We start from the raw sequence: 26,801 nt of genomic DNA, 5'->3' as shown, positions 1-26,801 counted from the left end.
AAATTACACTTTTCATTTACACAGTGACTTTGTTTCAATTTTTTATTCACACACATTTTGAATGATGTTTTCTACAAATTATGAAGATGAAGTGTGATTGTTGTTTCACCACTGGACAGTCAATTTTTTCATTCATTTTTCAGGAGTGTATTTGTCTGCCCAGAAATGTAATTGTTAGTTTACATATCAGTTCTTTTTATTCTCTTTTTGACTTGTATGTTTTAGTTTCACTGTACACTAATTATTTTATATATCTCAGCATCTCCATTAGGTAATTCATATTAAACAATGATAAATATTACCCAATGCTTCCTCTTCATGATATGCAGTTCCCTGTAATACCTCAGAAGGTAAACTCACAAAAACCAGCTATATGGTTGAGGCTACATTACATTAAAAAAAGCCTGGATCAGGGAATGACAGATTGTAAATAGAGTGGTTATATAAATGATGTATCTAGTTGCAGTAAAATTTTTAATGGGGTCCTGCAGGATCAATGTTGAGTACCACTTTGTTTAATTAACGTCTTCACACATGATATGAAAGAGGGGAAAAGACTCATTAATCTTTGCAGATCACAGCCAGCTTAATTTATTACAAACACAATGGAGGACTGAGAAGAAATACAAGTGGATCTAGAGTGAGTGGGGAAAAATGGGTAGGAATGAATAGAATGAAGTTTCATTTGAACAAAGAACGAATGTATCCTTCTGGACAGGAGTAATCCCAAATATTGCTAGATAACAGAAGCGAAGCAGAACTAGTAAGAAGGAAAGCTTTAATGCTGAGAAAAACCTTATGGTTATGAGATAACCTTAACAGAACATGAGTTTGTGCTCCAGGAATGGCCTTCACTGCTGACAGAGTGTAATGCCAAAGCAAATATTTTATGATTAGGGGCTTGATTCTGCACAAAATTCACATGGGCTCTGCAGCCCTTACTCCAACCACTGTGGCACTTATTCAGGTAAAACTCTACATTAAGGGCTGCAAGATCTCTCGGTTCTGTAAGGTTTCTTATAGCCTAGGCTTCCTAGAGCCTCTTTTAGTCTTTTTCCATCATCCTGAACTTCTCATCTTTGTTACATGGGGAAAGAAGGTGCCATTACAGAAATAACATACTATCTATTTTAAATTCCCCACACCACCTGCCAAATTATATTGAGGTAGATCAAATTATGTCTTTATTTCCACTGAAATATATTTGTCTGGGAAAGGATTTTGCAGAGACAGAACTGAAAAATGAGAGAGATTTTTTTGCCAAATAAGGACTATCCCTCCAAAACAGAGACTGTTGGCATATATGCCCCACACTAAGAACTGTAGTTACCTGCTTCACACGCAAATCATAATTGACAGAAAAACCATAGTTGACACCAATTTAGTATTTTTTTTACCATAGACTACTTTCCAAATAAGCCAGGATCCTATCTTCCAGAGTTATGTGTGTACATGCTGATGACTCATGTCTTTTAAAATAATATGTCAGTGATCAGAACCATAAAGTTAATATCTTTTTCTGACTCTTCTTAAAAATCGCTCTTCTACTGGACCAACACAACACTAAATCCTACATGCAAGGGTTTTAAAATGTGTGTTACATTAATTATTATGACACTAATGCTTAGATCCCTGTTAGACCTGGGTCCCCTTGTGCTCGGTGCTATACAAATACATAGTCCGTGCCACAAAGAACTAAATTAAGATAAAATATAGGTGTATGTAACCAACAAACACTGTCATGAAGATGCAGTTGTGCAAAAACATACCGAAGCAAACCCCAGCATCAGTAGAGCAGAATTCTATACAATATAAACCCAGTGACAGGGAAACCCCAAAGGTTCAGAGTTTGGATGCATCTGAAAGGCCAGATGGTGGCAATTATACCACTGCTGCGTGAAGTGGGTGATATGGGTTCAAATGACCCCATGAGGAGTACTGGAGATCTTATGCCTCAGGTCAAAGGCCACTCAAGCCAGTCTGCTGCCCCAGGCAAAACTTCAGAGTGTTGCCCCTTTCCTACTCCCTTAGAAATTTGCAGTAAGTACCTGTTTCCCATCCAACTCCCCTGCAACCCTCCCGCCAGCTTCCTCCACCCCCACTGGGGCCAGAGACCATCACTCCCTGTAACCCCTCTTCTGGAACTGCTAAGCTCAGTCACAATGGGACCTGAGCACCTCTTGCCCAGCCTCCCCCACTTAGGGTTGCCACCTATAATTGCTGGTAACCAGACCCCTGAGGCCCTGCCCCTGCACCACCTCTTCCCCACAGGCCTAGTCCCTTCTCTGTCTCTTCCCTCAAGGCCACGCCTCTTCTCCGCCTCTTCCTTTGAAGTCCTGCTCCCTTCTCTTTGTCTTCTCCCTAAGGCTCAGCCCCTGCTCCACCTCTTCCCCCTAAGGTCCCACCTCCATCACTCACTGGATCATCTCAAGGAGCCTGCCTGCAGGTAGGAGGTGGCCATAGCTGAGCAGAGGCTGGCACGGATTAATGACCCGGCTTGACCTACCGTACAACATTGTTCATAACCCTGGTTATAGAATCGTGGTTTTCCCATCCACATTTGCAATAAACTTGTTAGAATACAAATACCCCCAACCATTGTAGATCCCTGATCTTCTAGTTTCAGCAGGCCTTTAGGACACTGCAGCTAATTATTGTATAGTTCTTAAAGTATGTGAGCACTTTGCAAAACATTACATTCATAGCCCCAAAGAGCTTCTACGTCCATCTGTTTGCATCGTCTTATTGATAACTGATTGGCTGAGACTTATTTTTAGATGTGTCAAAGTTTTTTCCCCCACTTTGAACTTTAGAGTAAAAATGTGGGGGACCTGCATGGACCCTTCTAAGCTCAATTTCTAGCTTAAATTTGGTATGCTGCCACCAGCCAGAAGTCTGTGTCTGGCACACTTCTGTTCCCCCAAAACCTTCCCTGGGGAACCCAAGACCCAAACCCCTTGGATCTTAAAACAAGGAGAATTTAACCATCACCCTCCTTTTCCCTCCACCAATCCTTGGTGATTTAGACTCAATCCCTTGGATTCTAAAACAAGAAAAAATCAATCAGGTTTTTAAAAAGAAAGCTTTTAATTAAAGAAAGAAAAGGTAAAATTTATCTCTGTAAAATTAGGATGGAAAATGCTTTACAGGGTACTTAGTTTCATACAGACTAGAGGGACCCCCCACCCCTAGCCTGAGATTCAAAGTTACAGCAAACAGGTAAAAATCCTTCCAGCAAAAAGACACATTTACAAGTTAAGAAAACAAACATAAGACTAATCCACCTTGCCTGGCTATTACTTACTATTTTGAAACATGAGAGACTGATTCAGAAAGATTTGGAGAACCTGGAATGATGTCCCGTTCCTCTCTGTCCCGAGAGCGAACAACGAACCAAAACAAAAAGTACAAAGACTTCTGTCCACCAAGATTTGAAAGTATCTTGTCCCCCTATTGGTCCTCTGGTCAGGTGTCAGCCAGGTTCACTGAGCTTCTTAACCCTTTACAGGTAAAAGAGACATTAACCCTTAACCATCTGTTTATGACAAGACGTTTTATATTTCTCAGATTAAATAGATTATAATCGGTTGTTTTACATTTTTAAATTTTCACCATGGGACAATGGAAGGCTTTCTAGCAGTCAGATCAGCTGACAGCCCTTTGGTATAATGAGTGCTGAAAGTTAAATATGAACCTACAAAGGGATGAGGTTGCTAAAAATGGCACTGCTATATTGTGGTTTACGTATAATGGCATTGGGCTAAATGCCCTCATATAAACTTTAGCAAGAATTGCACTGCTTTCACCAGGGCTGAATTTGGTCCTTCAGGTCAAGGATCAAAGAGCTCTCTAGTCACACTTTATACAGGACAAATTCCTACACTTGGTTGTGCCTGAAGCTCCCGTTGAAACTGATGGAAGATATGGATATCCATCTAAGGGTAGATATTGTCTCTTTTCCAAGTCAATTTACGTAGTCTTCCTTATATGAACTAATAAAGAGCATTCAAACTTCTACATTTAGGACCAGATTTTAAGAGCTCAAGTCAATATGCATTAATGTATACAAATTTGTGTTTGATTTTTGCATGAAGTTCTTATAACTCACACACAAATTAGGTATTTATGCACATGGTCTAAATGGCCATTTTTATACTTTCCAAGTTTGCATGTGCACTTGCACCAGTTGTGTGAATGAATTAATTATTCAATTGTATGTGCCCCTGTGCTCTGGCCATTTTGAAAATATGGATCATAACATATATAATATGCAGTAGATATATACATTTTTATTTGCATAAATACTTTTATTATTTAAGAACTTGCTTACAAATTCTTAAAACGTTTAGTGGAGGAAATCCACATTAGATTTTGGTCCCAGTTCTTCATTCCCTATGCATATTTCTGTAGGAGTTTTGGGTGTACACATACTGGATCAGACCCAGGAAGCAGTAATCAATGTAATGGTTGAAAAACTAAATGTGCAAAAGTCAGGAAACTTTAGTGCTCGCAGCAATCACACCCCATCCTTCTTTTGTATAGGTAGGACCTAATTCTCACTTACCTTAAGGCCACTTTGCACCACTCTGGCAATGTAAAGGGACCTTAGAGTGAATATAAATGTAATTTATAACCACTGTGATATACCCTTAGTTTAAACGAAGATCAGGCCCACAGTATTTTGTATTCAGGGCCGGCTTTAGGAAGTGCGGGGCCTAATTCAAACAGTTTCGAAGGGGCCCCGGCAGGGAAGAAAAAAAAAAAAAAGTAAAAAAAACATGTTGGGCTTGTACTCACCGGGCTGTGCTCTGAGTCTTCCGGGGCACTTTGGCGACGGGTCCGTCACTCACTCCAGATCTTTGGCGGCACTGAAGAACCCACCGCTGAAGTGCCGCCCAAGAACCAGAACAAGCAAAGGACCCACCGCCGAAGTGCTGCCGAAGACCCAGAGTGCTGCAAGGTGAGTAAAAATTAAAAAGGCGCCTCTAGCCAGGGAAGAGATTCTCATTGGGCACAGGGCCCTCTTAGGCGTGGGGCCCAACTTGGTGGAATTGGCCTAAAGCCGGCCCTGTTTGTATTATTGCATAAATTGTTAAATTGATGCCTAAATATGTATATGTATAATGTGGCTAAGTGATGGCTTCAGTGGAGTGAAACTGAATTTTAATTTCCTAGCTTTTTTCTTTTCTTTTTCAAAAATAGCTTTTCACTAACAGCCTTTTCCATTAAACGTCCATATTCTTTTTTAAGAAAAAAGAAAAGCAAGTGAATGCTTAGATGGTAAAGGAAGTGTGAGCTGCTTGCATGGTACACTATTATTATTTTCAGATTAGAACTCCTTTACTTCTCAGCCAATTTCTTCATTGAGTAAATCCGACATTCATCACTCAGATCTATGTACATATCAATAAAGGCATTTTAAAGTGCAAGAAAAAGCCTGGTCAGTTTTCTCAGAACTAAATTAAATTGTATTCATGCAAGGACAAAATTTGGATCTTGCTGCATAAAAAATGTCATTTGGATAACTCAAAAAAAGCCAAACTAAATTTTACTAAACTTTTAAAAAATCAGCATTGAACAGAGAATAGGCCTAATTAATGTCAGAGCAAAGACTGATTTTTCTAAAAAAATTTAAGTGCCAGAAAATGGAACTTAGGATGGCTGTGATTCCTTTCCCATCAATATAATGCTATTACGGCTGGCAATGAGGTTTTACGTAGGTGCATTCTCCCACACACTATCAGTTGCAGGATCTGAGCCATAATTTGTGGCCTTATGTTTCCTGTACGGCGTGCTGGGTAATAACATGAGAGGACTCCATGTTTCTAAAATGCCTGTTTATTAAGAGAGCTATGTATAGCGATGCTGCAACTGAAGCTAGCTTTGAAGCTAGGGTTGCCAACTTTCTACTTGCACAAAACTGACACCCTTGCCCTGCCCCTCTTCCGAAGCCCCATCCCTTCTCTGAGACCCCGCCCCTGCTCCCTCCCTCCCTCCCTCCATCTGTCACTCGCTCTCCCCACCCTCATTCACTTTTCATTTTTACCAGGCTGGCTCGGGGTTTGCCTGCGGGAGGGGTGAGGTCTCCGGCTGGGGGTGCAGGCTCTGGGGTGGGGCCAGAAATGAGGAGTTCAAGGTGCAGGAAGGGGCTCCAGGCTGAGGCAGTGGGTTGGGGTGTGGGAGAGAGTACAGGCTCTGGGCTGGGGAGGGGTTCCACAGGGGCCTAGAAATGAGGGGTTCAGGGTGTAGGAGGGGCTCCATGCTGGTTGAGAGGGGGAGAGGGCTCCGGCTAAGGGTGCAGGCTCTGGGGTGGGGCTGGGGATGAGGGGTTTGCGGTGCAGGAGGGTGCTCCGGACTGGGGCGGGGTTTGGGTGCAGGTGGGGTGTGAGTGCTCTGGCTGGGGGTGCAGGCTCTGGGGTATGGGTGGGGATAGAGGTTTGGGGTGCTGGAGGGTGCTCTGGGCTGGGACTGAGGGGTTTGGAGGGTGGGAAGGGGATCAAGGCTAGGGCAGGGGGTTCAGGTGCTGGGGTGTGAGGGCTCCAGATGGGAGTGCAGGATCTGCGATGGGACTGGATATGAGGGGTTTGGAGTGTAGGAGGATGCTCTGGGATGGGACTGAGGGGGTTCAGAGGGTGGGCATGGGATCATGGTTGGGGCACGGGATTGGGTCAGGGGTGCAGGCTCCAGGTGGTGATTACCTCAGGTGGCTTCCAGAAGCAATGGCATGTCTCCACTCTGGCTTCTCTACGGAGGCACGGCCCGGTGACTCAGCACGCTGCCCCGTCCACAGGTGCCACCCCTGCAGCTCCCATTGGCTGTGGTTCCTGGCCAATGGGAGATGCGGAGCTGGTGCTTGGGGTGGGGGCTGCGCACAGACCCCTTGGCTGCCCCTCTGCCTAGGAGCCAGAGGAGGGACATGCTGCTGCTACCAGGAACCACCGGGCGCCTGCCTTAGCCCCACCGACTGGACTTTTAACAGCCTAGTCAGCGGTGCTGTCTGGAGCCACTAGTGTCCCTTTTTGACCAGGCATTCCAGTCGAAAACCAGACACCTGACAACCCTAATTGAAGCTATATGCACAGTGACTGGCTTCTTGGTGCCTCCTCCAGACTCTTTTCTCTTGCAACCTGTGCTCCTCCCTCCAAATTCCATGCAGGTTGCTACTCCTTATATTATTAACAAAATATTAAGTTTTAATTTCCTTTCTTATGCATGTTGTTTTAACTCCAAATGATTCTGTAAATGGTGATTAATGTGCTTTCCTTTCCACCATTTATATAAATGCCTATTTAGTTGTAGTGAAAATGGTAGCAACTGTCTTTAAGTAGCAAATAAATTATTTAAGGGAAACCTTTCAATTTCTTAATTACCAATATGAAACGCTTTTGTTTTGGAAATTAGAAAATAGCATATATGAATACTGTATAACACTGCTGTGTAGAGCAACTTTCCAAAACATATTACAAAAAGCTAATTCAGTTAAAAAATTAACAAAACTAGCAGAAGGGGAAAGAAATTGAGGTGCTTAAACAAGGGAAAAGATATGTTTGCAGATGGGCAGACAGTAAAGCTGAGATATATAGAAAGGATTTTCCAGCTGACAGGAGTTACAGAGGAAAGGACTCACATGAAGAATGTTCAGAAGATGGAGTGTATGAAAAGAAAGAGAGAATGCCAGTGCTAGATGAATAGAGAATAGTCAGTATGAAGAGACAAAAGATTCACATTGATCCTTTTATGGCCTATAGGAAAAACTAGCTGGAGCAAATGATGGGGGGATTTTAAAATAAAAGGGAGTACAATCTTGAATTGGGTCCTGAAATGAATGATGACTAGTAGAATTGTTTATGTAATAGATGGGATCATATTTCTTTGTACCTGTGGGAAGATGGCCAACTGCACATGTATATGAGGGAATCAAATGCTGGGTCTTGGCAAAGCCACTGAGGAAGGTGTTAGAGAAATCAAGGTGAGGAGATGAAAGCATAAATGAAGATTTCAACAGAAGTGGAACTGAGATATAGGCATACATGGCTAATGTGACAGAGGTGATGATAGGCAGATATGCAGACATAAAAGTTTGCAGAAAGAAGGTTCAAGGTTAGGCATTACACTAAAATTATGTACAGAGGTTGGAGCAACAATATTGAGATGCAGCCACAAATTTCCTGTGAAGATAAGCAAAGAGAGTGGGCAGATGGAAATTGTTAAAGGTGTTGACAGATATGAACAACTGAGTGTCACCAGTGTGAAAGTAGCAGCTACAGTTAACGGTAGAAATAAGATGACTCAGTGGGAGGAGGTAAATTGAAAAGGGTAGAAGAGTCAGCAATGTGCTATGTACTGCATAGAACAGGGACTTACACAGAAAAGCTGTCACTGAAGCACTCTAGAAATAATAGTTTGACAGGTATAAAGGTGGGATCTCGACACACCTGCAGAACAATGGGTGTAGTCCAGGAGAATAGAGTAGCCCACAATGTCTAAGGAAGCAGTGAGGTCACAGAGAATGAAGAGAGTCCCAGAGACAGCAGAAAGAGAGAAGTATTTAACTATATACAATTGAGAGATTCCCATGCTATCACCAGCACTGAACCCAGACTGAAAATGGGCAAGGATGTAGTGCAAAACTGGAGAGATGAGAAAACACTACTTTTTCAAGTGCTTTTTAGAAAAAGAGAAGTTAGGACACTGTGGGGCACCATCTGTGCTGTGAGGATGGAGGCAATGGGCAGCTGACGTAAACGGGTTAGAGCACTGTTCTTAACAACACTGTCCAGGCAAACCATGTTTAAATTGTGTTAAACTACGTTTAAACTAGTTCAGATAACACAGTGTTAATTCCCAGGACAGGGGACTTTAAAAAGAATCTCTTAAGCAAGGGAAGGCTTTTTAAGAAGGGGGGCAGATAGTGACACATTTTAGAGACTTGCGGAAGGTAATAAAGACAGCAATTATTGACAGTAATGGTAGTGGAGGGAGAAACAGTGGTGGAAAATGAACAAATGAGAGGAAAGAGCAAGGGATTAAGAAGGTAGATAGTTTTGTGAAGGGACTGGTTCATATCAGACATATTCAGGAAGTTACATAGGAGAGAGAGGAGAGGAAAGGAAGGGAAAGGTATCTAAGGAGTGCTGGAGAAGACACAAATTATGGCAATTTGGAATTTATTGGAACTGATGGGTGGGAGAGAGGAATAGAGAAAAAAATGAAACACAAGAACAAGGATTATCAGCACCGTTAGCAATGATGGAGGAACAGAAATTAGATTTTGTAGCTCAAATGGCGATCTCTGTAGACTCTATCTGGTGCTTAAAGATACATTGACATTTTTTGCAGCAGTAAGGTTAAAAAGTCCAGGGTTCTGGTCTCCAGTTTGGGTAATTCCATTTTACCAATGAAATTTCCTTAGCACTTCCATTTTGATTCAGGATTCTTCTTCACTTGTCCTAAAACCTTTGTGTAGTTTTGTAGTGCAGTGTTAAATAGTTGCCACCTCAGAGGTGATCTGTTTCCTTTTAGTAGAGAGTGAAGTGATTGTAATATATAATATAGTGTAATATAAATTTGTAAAGTACTTAGAGAGTCACAGGATGTAAAGTGCAATATAAATATGACACAATTAAGCTTTCATTAATTTGTCCATATTTCCTTATTGTCAACTGCTAAGTATACCCATCTTGTGAGTGAAGGGCTATTATTTTTTAACTTCCTTTTCAGAATGACTATCGCAAGCTGTCTATGCAATGCAAGGACTTCGTGGTTGGTGTCCTTGATCTCTGCCGAGACTCTGAAGAGGTAGAAGCCATTCTCAATGGGGATTTGGATGCTGAGCCAGTTGAAACACAGAGGCACAGAGCTTCACTGAGTCGTGTCAAATTAGCCATTAAGTATGAAGTAAAAAAGGTAACTGTGTAACCAGCACTTTTAAACAATTTTGTATGTGAATGCATTGTATCATATTCAGCATGTATTAATAGACTGACAGTAAATTGTCTTAAGACAAAATATGTGGGCCAGATTCACAGCAGGTGTAAACTAATACACACAAAAACCCTCCAGTGGAACTATGTCAGCGTATTCCAGCTGAGAATTTGGCCCTGCATTTTTAATGACAGAAATAGCATGTGCCAGAAAAATGATATATTTACACAAATTACAGTGGGTGAAATCCTGGTCTCATCCAAGTCAATGGCAGTGAAGATTTCAATGGGGCCAGCATTTCACTCCATTAATGTAGTTATGTGCGTGAGTCTTCTTGCCAATCCCTGTGATAGCATTTTAATCAAAAGTGAAGGCTGTAGCCACAACAGGATTTCTTTCATGTTATCATAAAAGGGCTATTTTGTTAGTGCTTTTTTTTAAAATTTATTTTATTTACTTGCTACTTGCAGTACTGGAATTGATTAAATAAATTATATCATAACCTGCTTGGAAAGTCTTGCATCTATTCACTATATAACTATTTACACATATTTTTCTTTTTAAGGAGAGCCTTCATTTCACTGCTCTGAAAGAGAACACATTTCAATTGTTACTCTGTTTCTTTATCATATTTTTGAAAGCATCATATTAGCACCAAATAGCTTATCTGCAAATGTGTTGCTTTTAATCAAGCAGCCTTGTAGAAAAAATTTCTGTCTGACTTATAGTGTCTTCTGTTTAAATAAATCAGAGTGAGTTCAATAGTGGAAATATGCACTTCAGTTTTATTGTCACTTAATCAATTCGTTTATTCATATGTTTTTGTAAATACTCAAAGCACAGTATATCTGCAGTGGAAACGAATGGCAAAGATTTTTTTTGCCATAAAAATACTTTATTCTGTGAAATGAATATTCTTTACAGCCAGAAATACAACTCTGTAGAATGCAACCGATTAGTTAAATGTTTATCAGTTCATTGTATGCAGTGTAGTTGCAGCTGTGTCAGTCCCAGGATATAAGAGAGACAAGGTGGGTGAGATAATCTCTTATTCGACCCACTTCTGCTGGTGAGAAAGACGCTTTTGAGCTCTTACAAGAGCTTTCTGTGGCTCAAAAGCTTGTCTCTCTCACCAATAGAAGTTGGTCCCATGAGAAATTATCTCACCCACCTGGTTTTATCAATTCATTATTATGTAAAGAAATTTTTCCATGTATAGTTATCTTGTTCTTTCTCCAAGATGCCAGTAGGCCAACACAGATGACAGTTAATATGATGTCCAGCAGTACATACAGAAGAAATATAGTGACAGCTGTATTTTATTTATTGGATGACTTATGCTGATGGTTGTGTGCAGAGGCAGGATAAAATTACCATAACAAAAATACTGCTATTTTCACAATGTTATGGTTTCCCATTTAATTTTTTTTTAAATCTCCACAAAAATATGAGAATTCCCAACTTTTCAAAATTTCCATTTTTCACTTTATTTAATCACTTTTCCACTAGCTATGGTTATATGCTTTTCCAACAGGGTGAAATACATGAGTAACCATCATTTAGTTTTGTAAAAGTGTAAAATCTTCAAGTGAAGGAAGCTGTTCACCACGGGTGTCCTCTTCTGGTTGGGCACAGGTGTAGCAAGGCTACTTCTTCTCTGGCATCGCCCCTGATGACAGCCACTCCAGCTCTGTGGTGGTCTGCTCTTCTTGTATGCCAACCCTCTGCCTAGGTCACACCTGTTTGTCCACCCCTTTTACAATTATATAAAGAGTCCTAATGGGGTAGCCTTGTTGGTTAGGTGATAGGCCTTTAGGATCTTCCCTTGCCCAGGTTCTCCCCCATTAGGCATAGGGTTTATGCCTTCTGGCCTCCTGGTTGTAGGGGAACCAGGGCCTGCCCTTTCTAAGTCCTGTGCCCAAAAGAGCTATACTGCTGCCTCCCTGGATCACTTTCTTACCAGTCCCCTCTTTCCTAACAGGTAAAGTAATAAACAGTAAATAACTGACATCAAAGGTAAAGTCTCAGATCTTCTTAGTGTTGCAAATCTCTCCCTTATGGCTCTGGTATAGTCTCTGCGACCAGAGCCTCAAGCAACAGGACCTCTCTCACTGCTCCTTCCCAATTGCTCAAGTGTAGGTCAGTTCCCTCCACTGTCTGCTCCTCTACTAAGCTGGCCTGTTCCCCTTTTGATCTCCTCCTCCAAGCTATGTGTGCTTTGCAGATAGGATGGCATGTGCACCTGGGGCCAGAGCAGCTGCTTAATTCCTTTCTTTCCGGGCTGGTGTTTGCACAACCTATCATACTTCAAAATTGGGAAAAACCAATACAATTCTTGGCAAACTTCACAATTTTTGATACATGTTTAATGATGGGAACAGGAACCTCTCTCTAGATCAGTGGTTCAAAGCTAGCCAATATGAACATGGTCTAAAAGCCTAGAAGGGATTGGTAGAGACTGAGCCCTGGTTTACACTGGGAGGTGGGGGATCGTTCTAAGTTATGCAACTTCAGCTGCATGAATAACGTAGCTGAAGTTAATGTACTTACATCTACTTGCCGCAGTGTCTTCACTACGGTGAGTCGACTGCTGCTGCTCCCCCGTCAGCTCTGCTTGTGCCTCTCGCCAAGGTGGAGTACAGAAGTCGATGGGAGAGCATTTGGGGATCAATTTATCACGTCTAGACTAGATGCGATAAATCAATCCCTGCTAAATTGATTGCTGCCCACCGATCCGGCCGATAGTGAAGACATACCCTGAAAGTTCTTTACCATCTACTTTCCTTTCAATGCTTTGTTAAATGAGCCATCTTTGTAATCAAGTCCCAGTAGACAAGCATCTTCAATGCAAGAAATCACCTCCACTGTGGTATTTTTCTTAGCATTCTCAGCAGAGAGAGAGAGAAAGAAAGAAGATTGCTCAGTCTCAATGTCCATTCAGTCTCCTCACATCCAGTTGAGGAGCACATTAACAGAGTGGCATGGAGTGCATGTTTCTGGGGCACACACTGTACCTGTTCTACAAGATGTTAAAGTCGAAAACAGCTATGTAAAATTGGCTTATCAGAGCTGTCCTCTGTTCCTATTCAGAGTTCAGTGGGAGTTGGATTGGACCCTACAATAGATAAATGTAATGAAAGATGAGGCGGGATGCAGGTGTGAGAATGTGAGATGATAGAAATGCAGAAGGCACCAGTGGAAGGGGTGATATGGTTGGAAGAGAGTTTGAGCTGTAGCATCCTGAAGAGACTGTAGGAGGAAAGCTGAGAAGATGGAAGCCAAAGAAGAGATTACAGTGGTGAGGTTAGAAATGACCAAAGCATGAATTAAAATTTTGGTAGTGGATCCAGTGGGTTTCAGAACTGTTATAGGAGAAGCGACAAAATTTGGCAAGGGATCCTTATCTTCAAGGTGCTCTATGATCTGGGCCCAGGATGTTTAAAAGACCACCTAAAGCACCAGGATGAAGACTGTGGTCAAAGACTGTGGTCCTCTGGCACAACGAAGCCTTCTCCAGTAAGCGTTGTCTGTGTGGGAGCCAGAGATTTATTTGGAGGCCCCCCTGAGACTGTAGAATTAACTCCCCCAAGATCTAAGGACCATCACAAATCTTATCACCTTCCACTTCAAGTGCAAGGCACATTTTTTTTGATCTTGCCTTCTCTAACACAAATATGTAGCAACATGTATATTTATAACAAAACCAAAATTCTCTAAAATCCTACATGAACAAAACACTCCAGTGTACACACTTCCCCGGGGAGAGGATGAGAAAACAAAAACAAATGACAGATGTGTAGTCATGTTGATTAATGCACTTCTGGAAAGTGGTCAGATACTATGGTGATGAACATGGTTTAAAAACCTACATAAAATAGAATAAAGAGGAGATAATGCAGTTGTCAATGGTTAAATTCACCTCTAATCTCCTCTTGGCAGCTCTTTGATCTGCTTCCTAAAGGGAACTTGCATAACTGTTGACAATACTCTCTTCCCCACTTGGTCCTCTCTCGTGTCAGTGAAGAAATAGATAACATGGGCAATTTTCCTCTTAATGTCAAATCAAAATGCTGCTAGACCATTAGCAACAAGCCTACTGGGTGGCTAGACAGGTCTGTGGATGTGTATTAGAAGTGTGTTTGCACTGGGGGACTTCACTGTCTAGGACCAGGACCCCTGTACCTTCCTAGCATAATAACTATTGGAGTAGAGGGGCTGTTTCTTCCCAGTCCCCCAGATATTTGGGGTGAGGCAGGTATTGCTTCCCCTTCCCCCGAGATTTTTTTAGGGCTGGCTTAAATACAGTTTTGGAAGTAGAAGTAACCTGTTGACTTCAGTCTTTCTCTGCTGCTCAAGGTGAACCTGCTGCTTCCTGCTGGGTGCCCCTGCTGGTGAACAGTGGATCTATCTGTGCAAAGGGTGGGGCTTATTCTTGCAAAAGGAAAGAGCACAAGAAAACTAGAACTCAAAACAAGCTAAATTGCAAATAAAATAATATTTGTGTGTTTTTTTTTCAAAATGGGCCAGGTTGCTAATTAACTCAGGATGACCCTCACTTTTCTAAATGGTGATAGTTAGTTAAGAGACCAGATATCCATTAGCTCTTAATGACTTTTAGCTTTTGATCTGCCATTCCATTGTAAACAGAAAATGCTTTAATATGTGATTTAGTTGGCACATGAGTCAGCATATTTAGAGAATTTTCTTTCTAGCAAAGTGGATTAAAAGGTGAAGATCACTTCCCTGTTTAAAGCCACTGCATCAAATTAACATTTTTCTCCCTAAGAGATTAGAGATTTCCTTGTCTTCATTACCTGCATCTTGATTTAATTTTTGTTAAGAAGCCTGCCCTATTTTACTATAAGCATTTAAAAATGATATTTGACATTAAGTGGAAGTTAGCTTGCAAGAGAGTTGGCAAGCAACAATGAATGGTACCTTAAGATGTCAACAGAGAACGAAGAACAGTAAAGTGGATGTACAGTGCTTACATTATATTTATTTAGTCTGAGGAACTCAGTTCAAACCATAAAATGCAGTCTGAAACAATGTCTGAGCTACACAGAGAATTTGCTAGCATTCCTATAGGAGTACTGTATGGTGTTATCAGAACAATTTTTAAAAATAGAAGATTCCTATAACTTCCTAATTTAGTGGCAAGTTCTCACAGATAAGCAGGATCTGTGCTATGCCCCAGGTTTTGCACAGTCTTTTGGAGGAACCCCTTTAGTGTGCCTGACTCCCTAGGGGTCTTACTCTTCTTTCAGGGTAGGCCATACAGCCTCACCACCTCCTAGGGAGAGCTACTGGGCTCCAGCAATCCTGCTTCACACGCTGAGCTCTACCCAGTGAGTTCAACTGAGAGAGACTCCTGAGAGAGACTTATATACTCTTCAGGTACTAGTGCACCCCAGCCCGTATTGTAATGACATCCAAACAGCATGTTCAAAACAGACTAGCATTTATTAATTAAGTGGAACACAGCACAGGAAGTCCTTAGGTTAGCACAGAGAAATGAAGGTTAAAGCATAGTCCATTCTGGACAAGCCATAATTCACCAGCCAATCTGTAGTGAACTCCATTTTCAGACTCTGTCTCTCTGACTCCTCTTTAATTAGTCCCCATGTGTGAGAGAGCTCAAGTTTTTTCCAGTGCCCACACTTATCCCCTCCTATCTCACACATCCCAGTCCTTTGTTTTCAAGTTGGGGTCTCTGCTCAGCTTCCCTCTTGAGAGTGTCAATCCAGGAGTTATTGGAGCTTGCATTGTCTCTTTAGACCCCTTATTGACCTGGGATGGTTTTGTTTCTTAATGACTCTATTCATTGCTCACAGACAGGGAGGTAACACACCTATGTCTCTTAGTCTGCCATGAGATCAAACGTAATCCTTTTTTCCCAACTAAGTAGCATTGTAAAGTATGGGGAAAACTTAGGCAAACAGAGGATTCATAAAAATATTTAAAAATATTCTCACTTTCTTACACAGATATTGGCCAATTTAACTACTTTATAAATATTACAAAGTAAGTATACTTTGCTCTTGTATAGTACTTCTCATCTTTAAAGTGCCTGGCAAACATTAATTGAATCTTCACAACAAGGTGTGAGACAGTCTGTCTCAGATAAATGCTATTTATTATCTTCATTTTACAAATGGAGAAACTGAGGTTAAAAGTCAGACTTGCCCAGAACTAGAAAAGGAATCAGTTATAGAACAATGAGGATGCTCTTATTTTGTGCTTTCCCTGCTTAGTCTTGTGCACAACTTCACACAACTCTCTCACTACATCGTGGTCTTGCTGTGTGCATTTTCACAATAATACAGAAATGCAAAGTCAAGGTTTAGAAAACAGTGCTAAACAAACTCATTTTTAAACAAAATCAAAACAAAACTGATTTTAATAGACTAAAGCTTAAAAGTTATCAAAACAAATGCAAGTATCTTTCTTTTACACTACATTTTCTATTTCTTATGACAGTGTTTATTTGTAATAAATATTAAAATGGAATTAAGTACCGTATTCAATGCAGAGTTAGTCACAGCTTGTCAATATAGAATTACATTTTGGTAAATATACCCTTCTCTATGTATATGTGAATCTCTTACTGATGATAATGGAAGTAATGTGTGCATGCATCTACTTGTTGCAGATAAATATAATGGAACTGAAAGAAGAAAGATCCCTGTACATTAACAGGACATAGATCCCATAGGAAGTCTCAGTTTTGGATCTAAAGCTTTCATGTATTATTTCCATTAAACTTTCTGACAGCCAGAAAAAAAGGCTGTGAAAACTACAAGACTGTAAACCTCGCATGAATGATAGCATCTGACAAGCAACCCAGTGCTGATGTTGTATTTATTAATAACAGTGATAATTAATAGCTTACTGGGAGAAGCAAGTTCCTATACTCAACTTGATAGCATTTCTCTGTCTGTCTGTTTCTGTCTGTTGTTAGGACACTGATCACTTCACTTGTATGCTATAAATCTTTGCCTCACCTTTTGTCTAGTTTTTGCATTTTTAGATTCTAAAGCGTAAAAGTGGAATTTTCAAAAGTACTTAGAAATGGCATGGGAGTTTTACTATTCACCTCAGTGGGAGTTAGGCCAGCACAGAAGGATTTGCAAATCCCATCCCAAATGTACACATTTGAGTCTCTGGAAGTTAGGCATGTAAATTCATTATTCAGGCACCTAAGTAAGCGGCCTGATTTTAAAGATTTAGAGTTAATGAGAGCGGTGTATACTCAGCACCTCTGAAAATCAGGTCACTCTTATTTAAATGCTTAAATATGGATTTAGGTGCATAACTTTAAGCACTCAAGTTTAAAAATGTTGACCTGAGATCTTTTATGGCAGGGATCGTGTCTCCTTATGTGTTTGTCCAACATGTAACACTATGGTGTCCCAATTCTGATTGAGGGTTTTGAGCACTACTGCAATCTAAATGAACAAATAAAAATAATGTGCACTAGTTATCAAAAATAAAATAAACCTCCCATATGAGAGATTTGTTCAAAATCAAATGATCTACTGTAATTAAGAATAACAGATTTTAGTATTTTTAGTTAAAACATACACCTCTCAGGTCTCATTTAAGGTGTTGGTAAGATGGTGTTATGATGTTAACAGCTCAGTAAAACTAGTAAATTAATAAATAAATGTAATGATAGCATAAAACTGCATAGTGGTAACAATCTCTATGTTCAAGAACCTTTTGATTTTTAAAATAATACAAGAGAAAGAATCATTTTTGGAAGACCATCAAACTATGCCATTTAATAGTATCTTTCAGCTAAGATATTGTTGAGGTCATGAATTTCTGTAAGAACAGAGGAAACATGATAATAGATTGTGATATCTATTTTAAATGTTTAGGATAATTTATAACAAAGTGTGTAACACAGTAAACTGAGAGTTCTGGTAGCATTATAGACCATGAGAGTAGCTTTTCACTAGAGTCCCAAAATGGAATTTCCTTGTATTACATCATGGCAATTTTTGTTTGTTTTCCACAGAATTCCATTCCATTGGGATGTTTTGTTAGAGAAGTTCTGTGATTGCTTTCCATATTGTCAAGAAGTCAGATGAGTAGTGGTACCATGCGTTGTTGAGACTAATATAACTACACAGTGCCACTACAATACACATTACAATATAGCTTCTACTGCTCAATAGGAATGTTCCAAACCTTATATTATAATCTTGCTGCTTTATATATCTTGTTTTAGTCCATTTTAAACTTAAAATGGGATAGTTAGTGAAAGAGGTGCTTAATGCTTTCAAAAAGTAATTAGGTTTTCAAAAAGAAATTAGATTCTTTGTGTGTGGGAGCGGCAGGGGGTAGGGTTACAGGTGAGTTAGTCTCAGATCCGAAAGTTTTGGGATCCACAGAAACACTTCATACAGATTGGAACAATTTTGGTCTGCTGGGGCTCATGAGAGCACTCAGCTCCCGAAGGAGCTAGCCCATAATCTGTAGAGCCAAACTTGATCTCAGATGTGAGGCTCTTGTTAAATGTAATGAGCGCTGCCCACGTGTGCATCCAAATGCAGAATTTGGCTCATTTATCACTTCAGTTTCTATTTCTTCTCTTTTTTGTTTATTTATAAATTAACCAAAATGTTAGAAAAGGACAAAAAGAACAGGCTTTTAAAGAGCTAAATTAATACTTGTTATTTATTTATTTATTTATTTATATATTTGCTGATTCTGCATGTAATGTTTATATAATTCTTATTATAAATTGTATTGAACCTTGATTTTCTTTCTTTTTATCTACAGTTTGTGGCCCATCCAAACTGTCAGCAACAGCTTTTGACTATCTGGTATGAAAATCTGTCAGGATTACGGGAACAGACCATAGCTATCAAGTGTCTCGTTGTGCTGGTTGTTGCATTGGGCCTTCCACTTCTTGCCATTGGTTACTGGATTGCACCATGTAGCAGGGTACAGATTTTTTATAAATTACACATTAAACACCTTGTACTGGTCCAGATGTTCCTTTTCAGTTACTGTCATCTGCAATGTAATCTTGCACTCCTAGTTTGTATCACTTGAATTTTAATTGATTATTCAGATTTTTTAGAAATCTCAGCTCTGAACCAAATTCTCTTGTTTTAAAGAGGGAATAAGATTGATCAAGTATGAGGAGGAAATGTTATTCTATGTGCAAGTAAATTGTGTTTGAGCACTAAGATATGTAATAAGATCTCTCAGACTCCATGATATTTATGTTTGTTTGAATATTTTGGGTTAGATTCTCTCCATGATACCAGCTATATACTTGAACTTGTACAAGTACTATGTACTTTTTGCTAATGAACACTTCCTACAGTGGCCCAAAAAGCTCTATATCAGTTCCTCTCAGTTGGCATCTTAGGGATCTGATTCTGCTCTCATATAATTCTATAGCAAAACTACCATTGACTTCAATGGTACAGGATTGAGTTCTAAATGAAATATTTGTTGTTGCTAAACTGTTAGGTCAGATTGCTTATAAAGGTGAATTGCAAAGCAAAACTTAAATGAAGCACAGTTTTCTAACCACACTGGGGGGGCATTCAGAAGAGAACAACATTTTTAACAAATAATTTCACATTTATATTTTCCCTCGGTGAAATCATCCTGGTGTTTCTAGGTTCACAGATGATGTCATAACACAAATACCAGCAGTCTCACTGAAATCCATTCATTCCATGATATGTGTGATGTCAACCAAATGATGTATTCTGATATATCTTCAGTAAACCGGGAAGAACAAAAGAGGATTTCAGAGAGAAGGCTTTTTTAAAGTTTACTTAGAACTTACTTCTTTGTGGAATGTCTTCCTGGCCCTTCCCCACAAGCCTGTTCAGAAGGGGTATCCAGAACAGAAATCTGTGTTCCATTTGAGTTTATATTTTGCTTTGCAGTTCACCTTTAAGAGGTGATAAGATTCTGCACACCCCATACATTTTTAAAAGGAAACTGATGTTTTCTTTCTTCGGTCATTTGTTTATTTGTTTATTTTAAAGATTAACCTTTATGAAATAGCATCATTGTTACTCAGATTATCTTCTGAAATGTCACTTCCCTTGATGAGCTGTTGTAAAGGTACCCCTTATAGCTGCATGGTAGACTGATGTCATGTAAACTCATGATTAGGTTTTTTTTAATGTCTGATATGGAAAAAATGGCATTTCTCCATGAGCTTTAATTCCCATTGCCAGAAACACTTGGCCCTTTTTGAATGCTCATGTGAAATCAAAGTATTGGACGTACAGATCAACTGCTTAATATTGTAATTTAAAAATGCTTTATAAAGGTCAGATACGAACAGGGGCTATTAAAGTCCTTTGTATAACTAGTGAATGTCAAATTAGTGCATACTTTACTGCTCAGCTCACTGAATCTAACCCCTGACTTCAGGTCCAGGAAAACTTTGAGATAGGGAAACTACTTTAGACTCTTCACTCACTAAGTTCACTGGCTTTCTTGTGAAAGGATATTGCTGTTAGTGCAGACCTTCAGATGAAGTTTTAAAATCTTACATAATATTTTGTCTTATGTCATAATTAATACCATTCTTTGCCATATGCTATTCAACATTTTTATCAATGACCCAAAAGAAAACAGAAAATCATCACTGATCAAGTTTGCAGATGACACAATAATTGGGGGAATGGTAAATAATGAAGATAGATCACTGATATAGAGCGATTTGTATCACTTGGTAAGCTAGGTGTAAGGACACATGCATTTTAATGGGGTTAAATGTAAATATATACATTTGGGAACAAAGACTATAGGCCATACTTACAGGAACTCTATTCTAGGAAGCAATGACTCTGAAAAGGATTTGAGGTTCGTGGTGGATACTCAGCTGAACATGAGCTTGCACACAGTTCTGGAATGTTATTGATAAATTGGAGAGGGTTCAGAGAAGAGCCACAAGCGAATCATTAAAGGATTAGAAAATACGCCTTACAGTGGAAGACTCAAGGAGCTCAATCTATTCATCTTAAGAAAAAGAAGGTTGAGAGGGGACTTGATTACAGTCTACATGTACCTATCTGAGGAACAAATACTTGATAATGGATTCTTTAATCTGTTAGAGAAAGGTATAACACAATCCAATGGCTGGAAGTTGAAGACAAATTCAGGATGGAAATAAGGTGTAAATTTTTAACAGTGAGGGCAATTAACCAATGGAACAATTTACCAAGGGTCGTGATAGATTCTCCAACACTGCAATTTTTAAATTAAGATTGGATATTTTTCTAAAAGCTATGCTCTAGGAATTATTTTGGGGGGTTTCGTGGCCTGTGTTATACAAGGGGTCAGAGCAAATGATCACAATGGTCCCTTCTGACCTTGGAATCGATGAATACAACTGATATGTTTGAACTAACTTAGTGTTACTCCCTTGCTATATTTGGGGAGCCAGATAATTTGAGAGACTGTGCAGGGGTTGAGGCAAGATGCTGTGACCACCACTAATCTTGCAAAATCTCATGAAAGGACAGGAGTAACAGTAGTCCTTATGCACAGGGGTCTTCAGAGACTGCTCTGTGCGTATATCCCCAAGGGTGCTATTCACTCCAAAAGGGGTTGGAAGGAAGCTGGGAGAGGAAACTGGTAGAAACTGTATTTCCTAAGATGCAGTCCCTCCTGGATTTCCCAATGGTGTGGGGTAGTTGCATCTCTGCACAGTCTCCACGTTAGGCCAACATCTAAATGACACACTGGTCCATAGTTACCCAGAAGTCTTTGGGCCAGAATTTGATTGCTCTTTTGTGGGTGCATTACAGGAGGTTAGGGGGAAAGAATGCCCATCCCCCAAGAACCCTTTCATTGGCACTCATTGAGTGCATAAACTGGGGAGTGACAGCACCAACAGAGGTACAAGAACACCTCCTCCCCCAAGAGGTTGGCAGTAGAATCCCTCCAGAAAAGGTGAGCTATGGCCCTGCCCCTTACCACACTGGCTTGTGGCACCGGGCTAGTGCAAATGGGCTCACATGCTCCCTCTGTACAGGAGGTAGTAAATGCAGCTCCAGAGTGCTTTCCCTTCAGCTTCCCTGAAGTGTGCTGCTTCCTCTGTCTTCTGCAGGAAGACTGCTGCTGGCCATTGCCTCTGTTTTAATGCACCTCCACCCACCCCAAATGCAGCAACATTAATAGCGCCACTCTCTAACCCACAGAGTGCTCTTTTAATCCAGATGAATTCATTTAAACATGTTAATATTTCTGAACTCGTTTTACTTACTTTGTTGCTGTGTAAATTTTTCCAATTAGTGTTTTTTAAAGCATTTACCAAGTCTTGATCTGGGGAATATTTTATGCTCTGAATACATCATCCAGAGAAGAGTCTGCTTTTCCTCAGCCATGATATAAATAGTACTTTTATGTTCTGATTTGCTGAACTCGATACAGCTAATTATCATAGGTAAAGTAATAATGTCCTGAAAACTTTGGATATCTTCCCTGTTGGTAGAGAAGATATTTTGTTATCCACTTCTCCCTCGGCCTGATCCACCTCTCCATTGACTTCCATAGGCATTAGATCAGGTCCTCTCTGAACAGTAGTGAATACTGATATGGTGTGGATGTAATTCCTGAGAGGATTACTCTGCATTGTCTTCTATGTGATTATGGAGCATCAAAAATGGTGACTGACAGGACACCATCCTGTATGGGTTGCCTTCTTGAGAGTACTGTCAGGAATGATACCATTGCATGACTGTTCTTTTTTAAAAATGAGGGACTGGTTTTGTTTTGCCTTCACAGCTCGGAAAAATTCTCCGCAGCCCATTTATGAAATTTGTGGCACATGCAGCATCCTTCATTATTTTCTTGGGCCTACTGGTGTTCAATGCCTCAGACAGATTTGAAGGCATCACAACCCTCCCGAATGTCACTGTTACTGATTACCCTAAACAGATCTTTAGGGTGAAAACTACCCAGTTCACTTGGACAGAGATGTTGATCATGGTGTGGGTGCTTGGTAAGTATAGAATATTGCTGCTTCACTCCAATTCCATGAGAGCTGTATTGTGTAGATAGACATTCTAAAAGAAAAAAGCGAGGCCCAAATTCTGACCCCCACTGCAGCCATGTATACAGCTCCAGTGGTATTCAGGGGCTACATTGGCTCCCAGAGGAAAACTTCCAGCAGCCAACAATTGGCATAAGCAGATCCACACTGCCCCTCATGCAGCCCCTGGTGTACAAAGGTGCCATGGGTAGGAAAGGCATGTTTCTAGTTTCTTCTGCTTTCAGTAAGAGCTGTCTCAGTTAAGTAAACATCACCAACATGTCTTCTTATGTTCAGTGTAATGAACAATTTTATTTAATATTGTAAAATGAGTAATTTTCCACATATTTGCAAGAGTAAAATGCCAGCTGTATTCTTCAGAGGACGAAGATTGCACCACTGTGTAATAAATGGAAAACTCAATGACTCACAGTAATACAACTACAATGTTCAGAAATCCCAACATTTATGGCAGAAGCCCAGGTTTGGTGTAATATCATAGATATCATATCAATAATATTATAGCTTTCAGAATGTAATAGGATTGGTGTAATATCACTGATACAATAGTGTAATAACATAAACTGATTATTTTAAACAAGATCATAAAGCCTATGCCATTGTATATGCCAGAAGATCAGGTGTTTCCGTGGCTTGATGTTAATGCATTAGCTAATTAGGGCTTACTTAGCACTGGAGGAAATCAGAGCTTCTTTCAGTGTCAAAGGGCTAATGAGTCAGTTTTTGTTACTAGACTTTTTTTCATTGCCTGATCATCTGCCAGCCTGTTTGAGATTTTATGAATGTTATTAAGTGAAATGGGAGAGGAGCGCTGGTAGGGTTATCCTTCCACTTTTAAAAGATATCCTTCTGCAACAAAAACATCACATTGAGAGGTCATGATGTTTGCACTGTGAAGTCATTATATTACAATGTAGCAGCCCTAATGTATGATGACTGAGCTTTGGCCCTAAAGACAGCCCGAGGAAAGTTGATCTAGGTAGCAACCCTGTAATACTGAAAATGTGTACTTCAGTGCCTTCCTGGTGAATCCTGATTTTATGGGAGGGAAAATTAAATGGTTCTCAGTTGTGATCAAACTGTCTCTATTGCTTTCTTGTTGCAGGTATGATGTGGTCAGAATGCAAAGAGCTCTGGCTAGAAGGACCCAGGGAATATATTTTGCAGCTGTGGAATGTTCTGGATTTTGGGATGTTGTCCATTTTCATTGCTGCTTTCACAGCCAGGCTCCTAGCATTTCTGCAGGCCACCAAAGCACAGCAATATGTGGACAATTACATTGTGGAGAGTGACCTCTCTGTAGTCACACTTCCACCAGAAATAGAGTATTTTACTTATGGTGAGTTTTAATGTTACTTTCAAGTAGTAAACTAGTAGGCACTCATCTAAAGGGACAGTGTTAGGATTGTTAGGCATAAATAGAAACCTTTTGCAACTATATGATTTCATAATATTTACCTTAAGGTTTCTGCTGATTTGTTTTTATTTTTTATGCTTTTTGAACAGTATTTGTTGTGGCCATCAGTTTAACAAATAACGTATTGACATACTAATACTAAACGAAATAGGGCCAAATTCAGCTCAGGTTTAACTGGGTATAACCATGAAGTCCATGCAGTTGCTTATCCCAGAGCTAAATTTGACCCCTAGGGCTAGATTCAACAAGGGATTTAGGTGCCTTACTGCCACTTTAGGTGCCTAAGTCCAAAATTTAGATCCTCAAACCCTCTGCTCAGCTGCCACCTAACCCTGTAGGTGCCTATATTTCTGTTGGTGGGCATGCAAAAAACTCCCTCACCTATCTCTTCTGTGGAGCCTGATCAGGTAGGCATGCTTAGAGGCTGCCTTCTGGATTGAGCCCCACACAAAACACAGCTGAGGATATAGTGCCATCCTCCTTATATCCAGTTGGTTGGAGCAGTCGCGTGGGATGTCAGGCACAAGTTAAAACCCTCAGTCTGCCTGATATAGAGCAGATTTTGAAACCAGGTCTCCCAGCTGAGTGTTGGGGCATCGGATATTTTTTAGAGTGGGTTTCCCTCAGTCTCTCCTGTCAAAGCTGTTTCACTTTCTACAAAATACTTAAATAGTCATTGGAGCAGGGACTAGACTCTGGGTCTTCTAGGTGAGTGCATTAACCACTAGGCTAGAGAATCATTCTCATCCTTTTTCTGGTCCAGTGAATGCTTAAGCATTTTATAATGGAGGAACAGCTTCAACAGGTGAGATTGAGAAACCCACCCCAAAATATCCTAAATCTAGGCTTCGCAAAAATAGATTTTTATGTTTTATAATTTTGATGGGTAATATTGCTGTTTATTTTTAAGATTTGTTTTTAGACTTTGATCTATTTAAATTTTCACTGCATGAAATTATGACGGGGTCAAACAAATATTTAATGACAGTAGATGTTGCAATTCAAAGAGTTCAAGCTTTATAAACCATTGAAACACAAATTGTCAACATCGGATGTCAAAATATACAACATAAATATCTCTAAATCAACATATCATACCTGTTTTTACTGCTCATTCACTTATTCATTTGTAATAAGCCTAATTCACAAGTCTACATTATTGGATTTTGACTCTAAATTCCCAAGCATCATTTTTCTTACTTGCCTATTTGTTAATTTTGATTATTATTGATGGAAGTATTTTTTGTCTGTTTGCATGTCTATGGTGACATCAGTGTTTACCAATCTAATCCCAGAGCCGTCCCTTGGGTAGGGCAAATTGAGGCGACTGCTCTGGGCCCTGCCCTTTGGAGACGCTCCGTGGGCCGGTGCTATTGGCCAGCGTGGTCGGTCCCAGAAGACATCGGCGTGGGAACTAGGAGTGTGGAAGGTGCTGCAGCACCTCTGGGCTCCTGGCTGCCTCCCCACATGCCCAGGGTCCCGGCTGCCACCCTGGGCCCATGGTCTTAGCAGAGACAGTGCCTGGCTCAGCTGCCCATGTTTCAGTGTAGCGAGTCCCCCACCCTGGCCGGAGCCCTGAGCCACCGTGGCACTATGGCCAGCAATAGCCCAGCAGTTGGTGCCAGCAACTGCCAGCAGCAGCAGGCTGGATCCAGCCCAGCCGCCAATGCAGAGTGGGGCCCCCAAGCTGGTGGTGGCTAATTTGTCCCAGGCCCTGCATGCCCCCTAGGGACTGCCCTGTCTAATCCTTCCAAGGCTACCTTAGCCCAGAAGCTAGGGCCCTCACCTGGGAGACTTCAGTTCAAGTCCTTGCTCTGAATCAGGAAGAGTGAGGATTTGAACTGGGCTAATGGGTATAAGGGGGACACTCCTCTCTCTTGTTTTTTTTGGTGAGAAAATTGTAACAAAAACCTAAATAGCCTGTTGCACTCAATAAACTAATTTTTTTCCTCAGCCATCACTGCTGACTTTCCATAAAAAAAACCAAACCACCCCCCTACCCCTGATTCAATCCTGCATATAACTGTTAATAAATTATTAGCCTTTCTATTGCTTTAATTAAAAAACCAAAACAGACAACAACAAAAAATCCACAATCTTTGGTGATATCGACATATTAACATATGTTACTGAAAAAAAACTAATATTGTATTTATTTTGACATAATTCACTGTTAATTTGTCTCTAAAAAAGTTTTTGTATTAAATATTTGTTTTACTGTCCTTATTTATTATGTCATTATTACTCTTTTATGGATATTTTATATGATTTTAACCTACAAAATAACTTTTTTACAGAACATATGTGTGGTTATATCTTATTAAAAGCAGCAGTCTTTAGTCATTGATACAATATAAATAAAAAATAATTATTGTTGTTAAACAAAAATGGACTAGGACATAGAGTCCAGACTCA

General features: G+C 40.2%; 1 protein-coding gene across 1 annotated transcript in view; it reads left to right on the top strand.

The window, feature by feature from the left end:
- TRPC3 (transient receptor potential cation channel subfamily C member 3) overlaps window positions 1-26,801 on the top strand; it is a 55,196-nt gene that overhangs the window by 12,879 nt on the left and 15,516 nt on the right. Inside the window, exons 3-6 of the mRNA XM_050946303.1 lie at window positions 9,721-9,906; window positions 18,715-18,879; window positions 22,702-22,918; window positions 24,075-24,308. Coding sequence (XP_050802260.1) covers window positions 9,721-9,906; window positions 18,715-18,879; window positions 22,702-22,918; window positions 24,075-24,308 — 802 coding nt within the window. The remainder of the gene's footprint in view (window positions 1-9,720; window positions 9,907-18,714; window positions 18,880-22,701; window positions 22,919-24,074; window positions 24,309-26,801) is intronic.

The sequence above is a fragment of the Gopherus flavomarginatus genome, chromosome 3, assembly GCF_025201925.1.
Source record: "Gopherus flavomarginatus isolate rGopFla2 chromosome 3, rGopFla2.mat.asm, whole genome shotgun sequence".
Taxonomy (NCBI): Eukaryota; Metazoa; Chordata; order Testudines; family Testudinidae; genus Gopherus; species Gopherus flavomarginatus.
The sequence above is the reverse complement of the archived record's forward strand: the minus strand, read 5'-3'. Positions and strand labels throughout refer to the sequence as shown.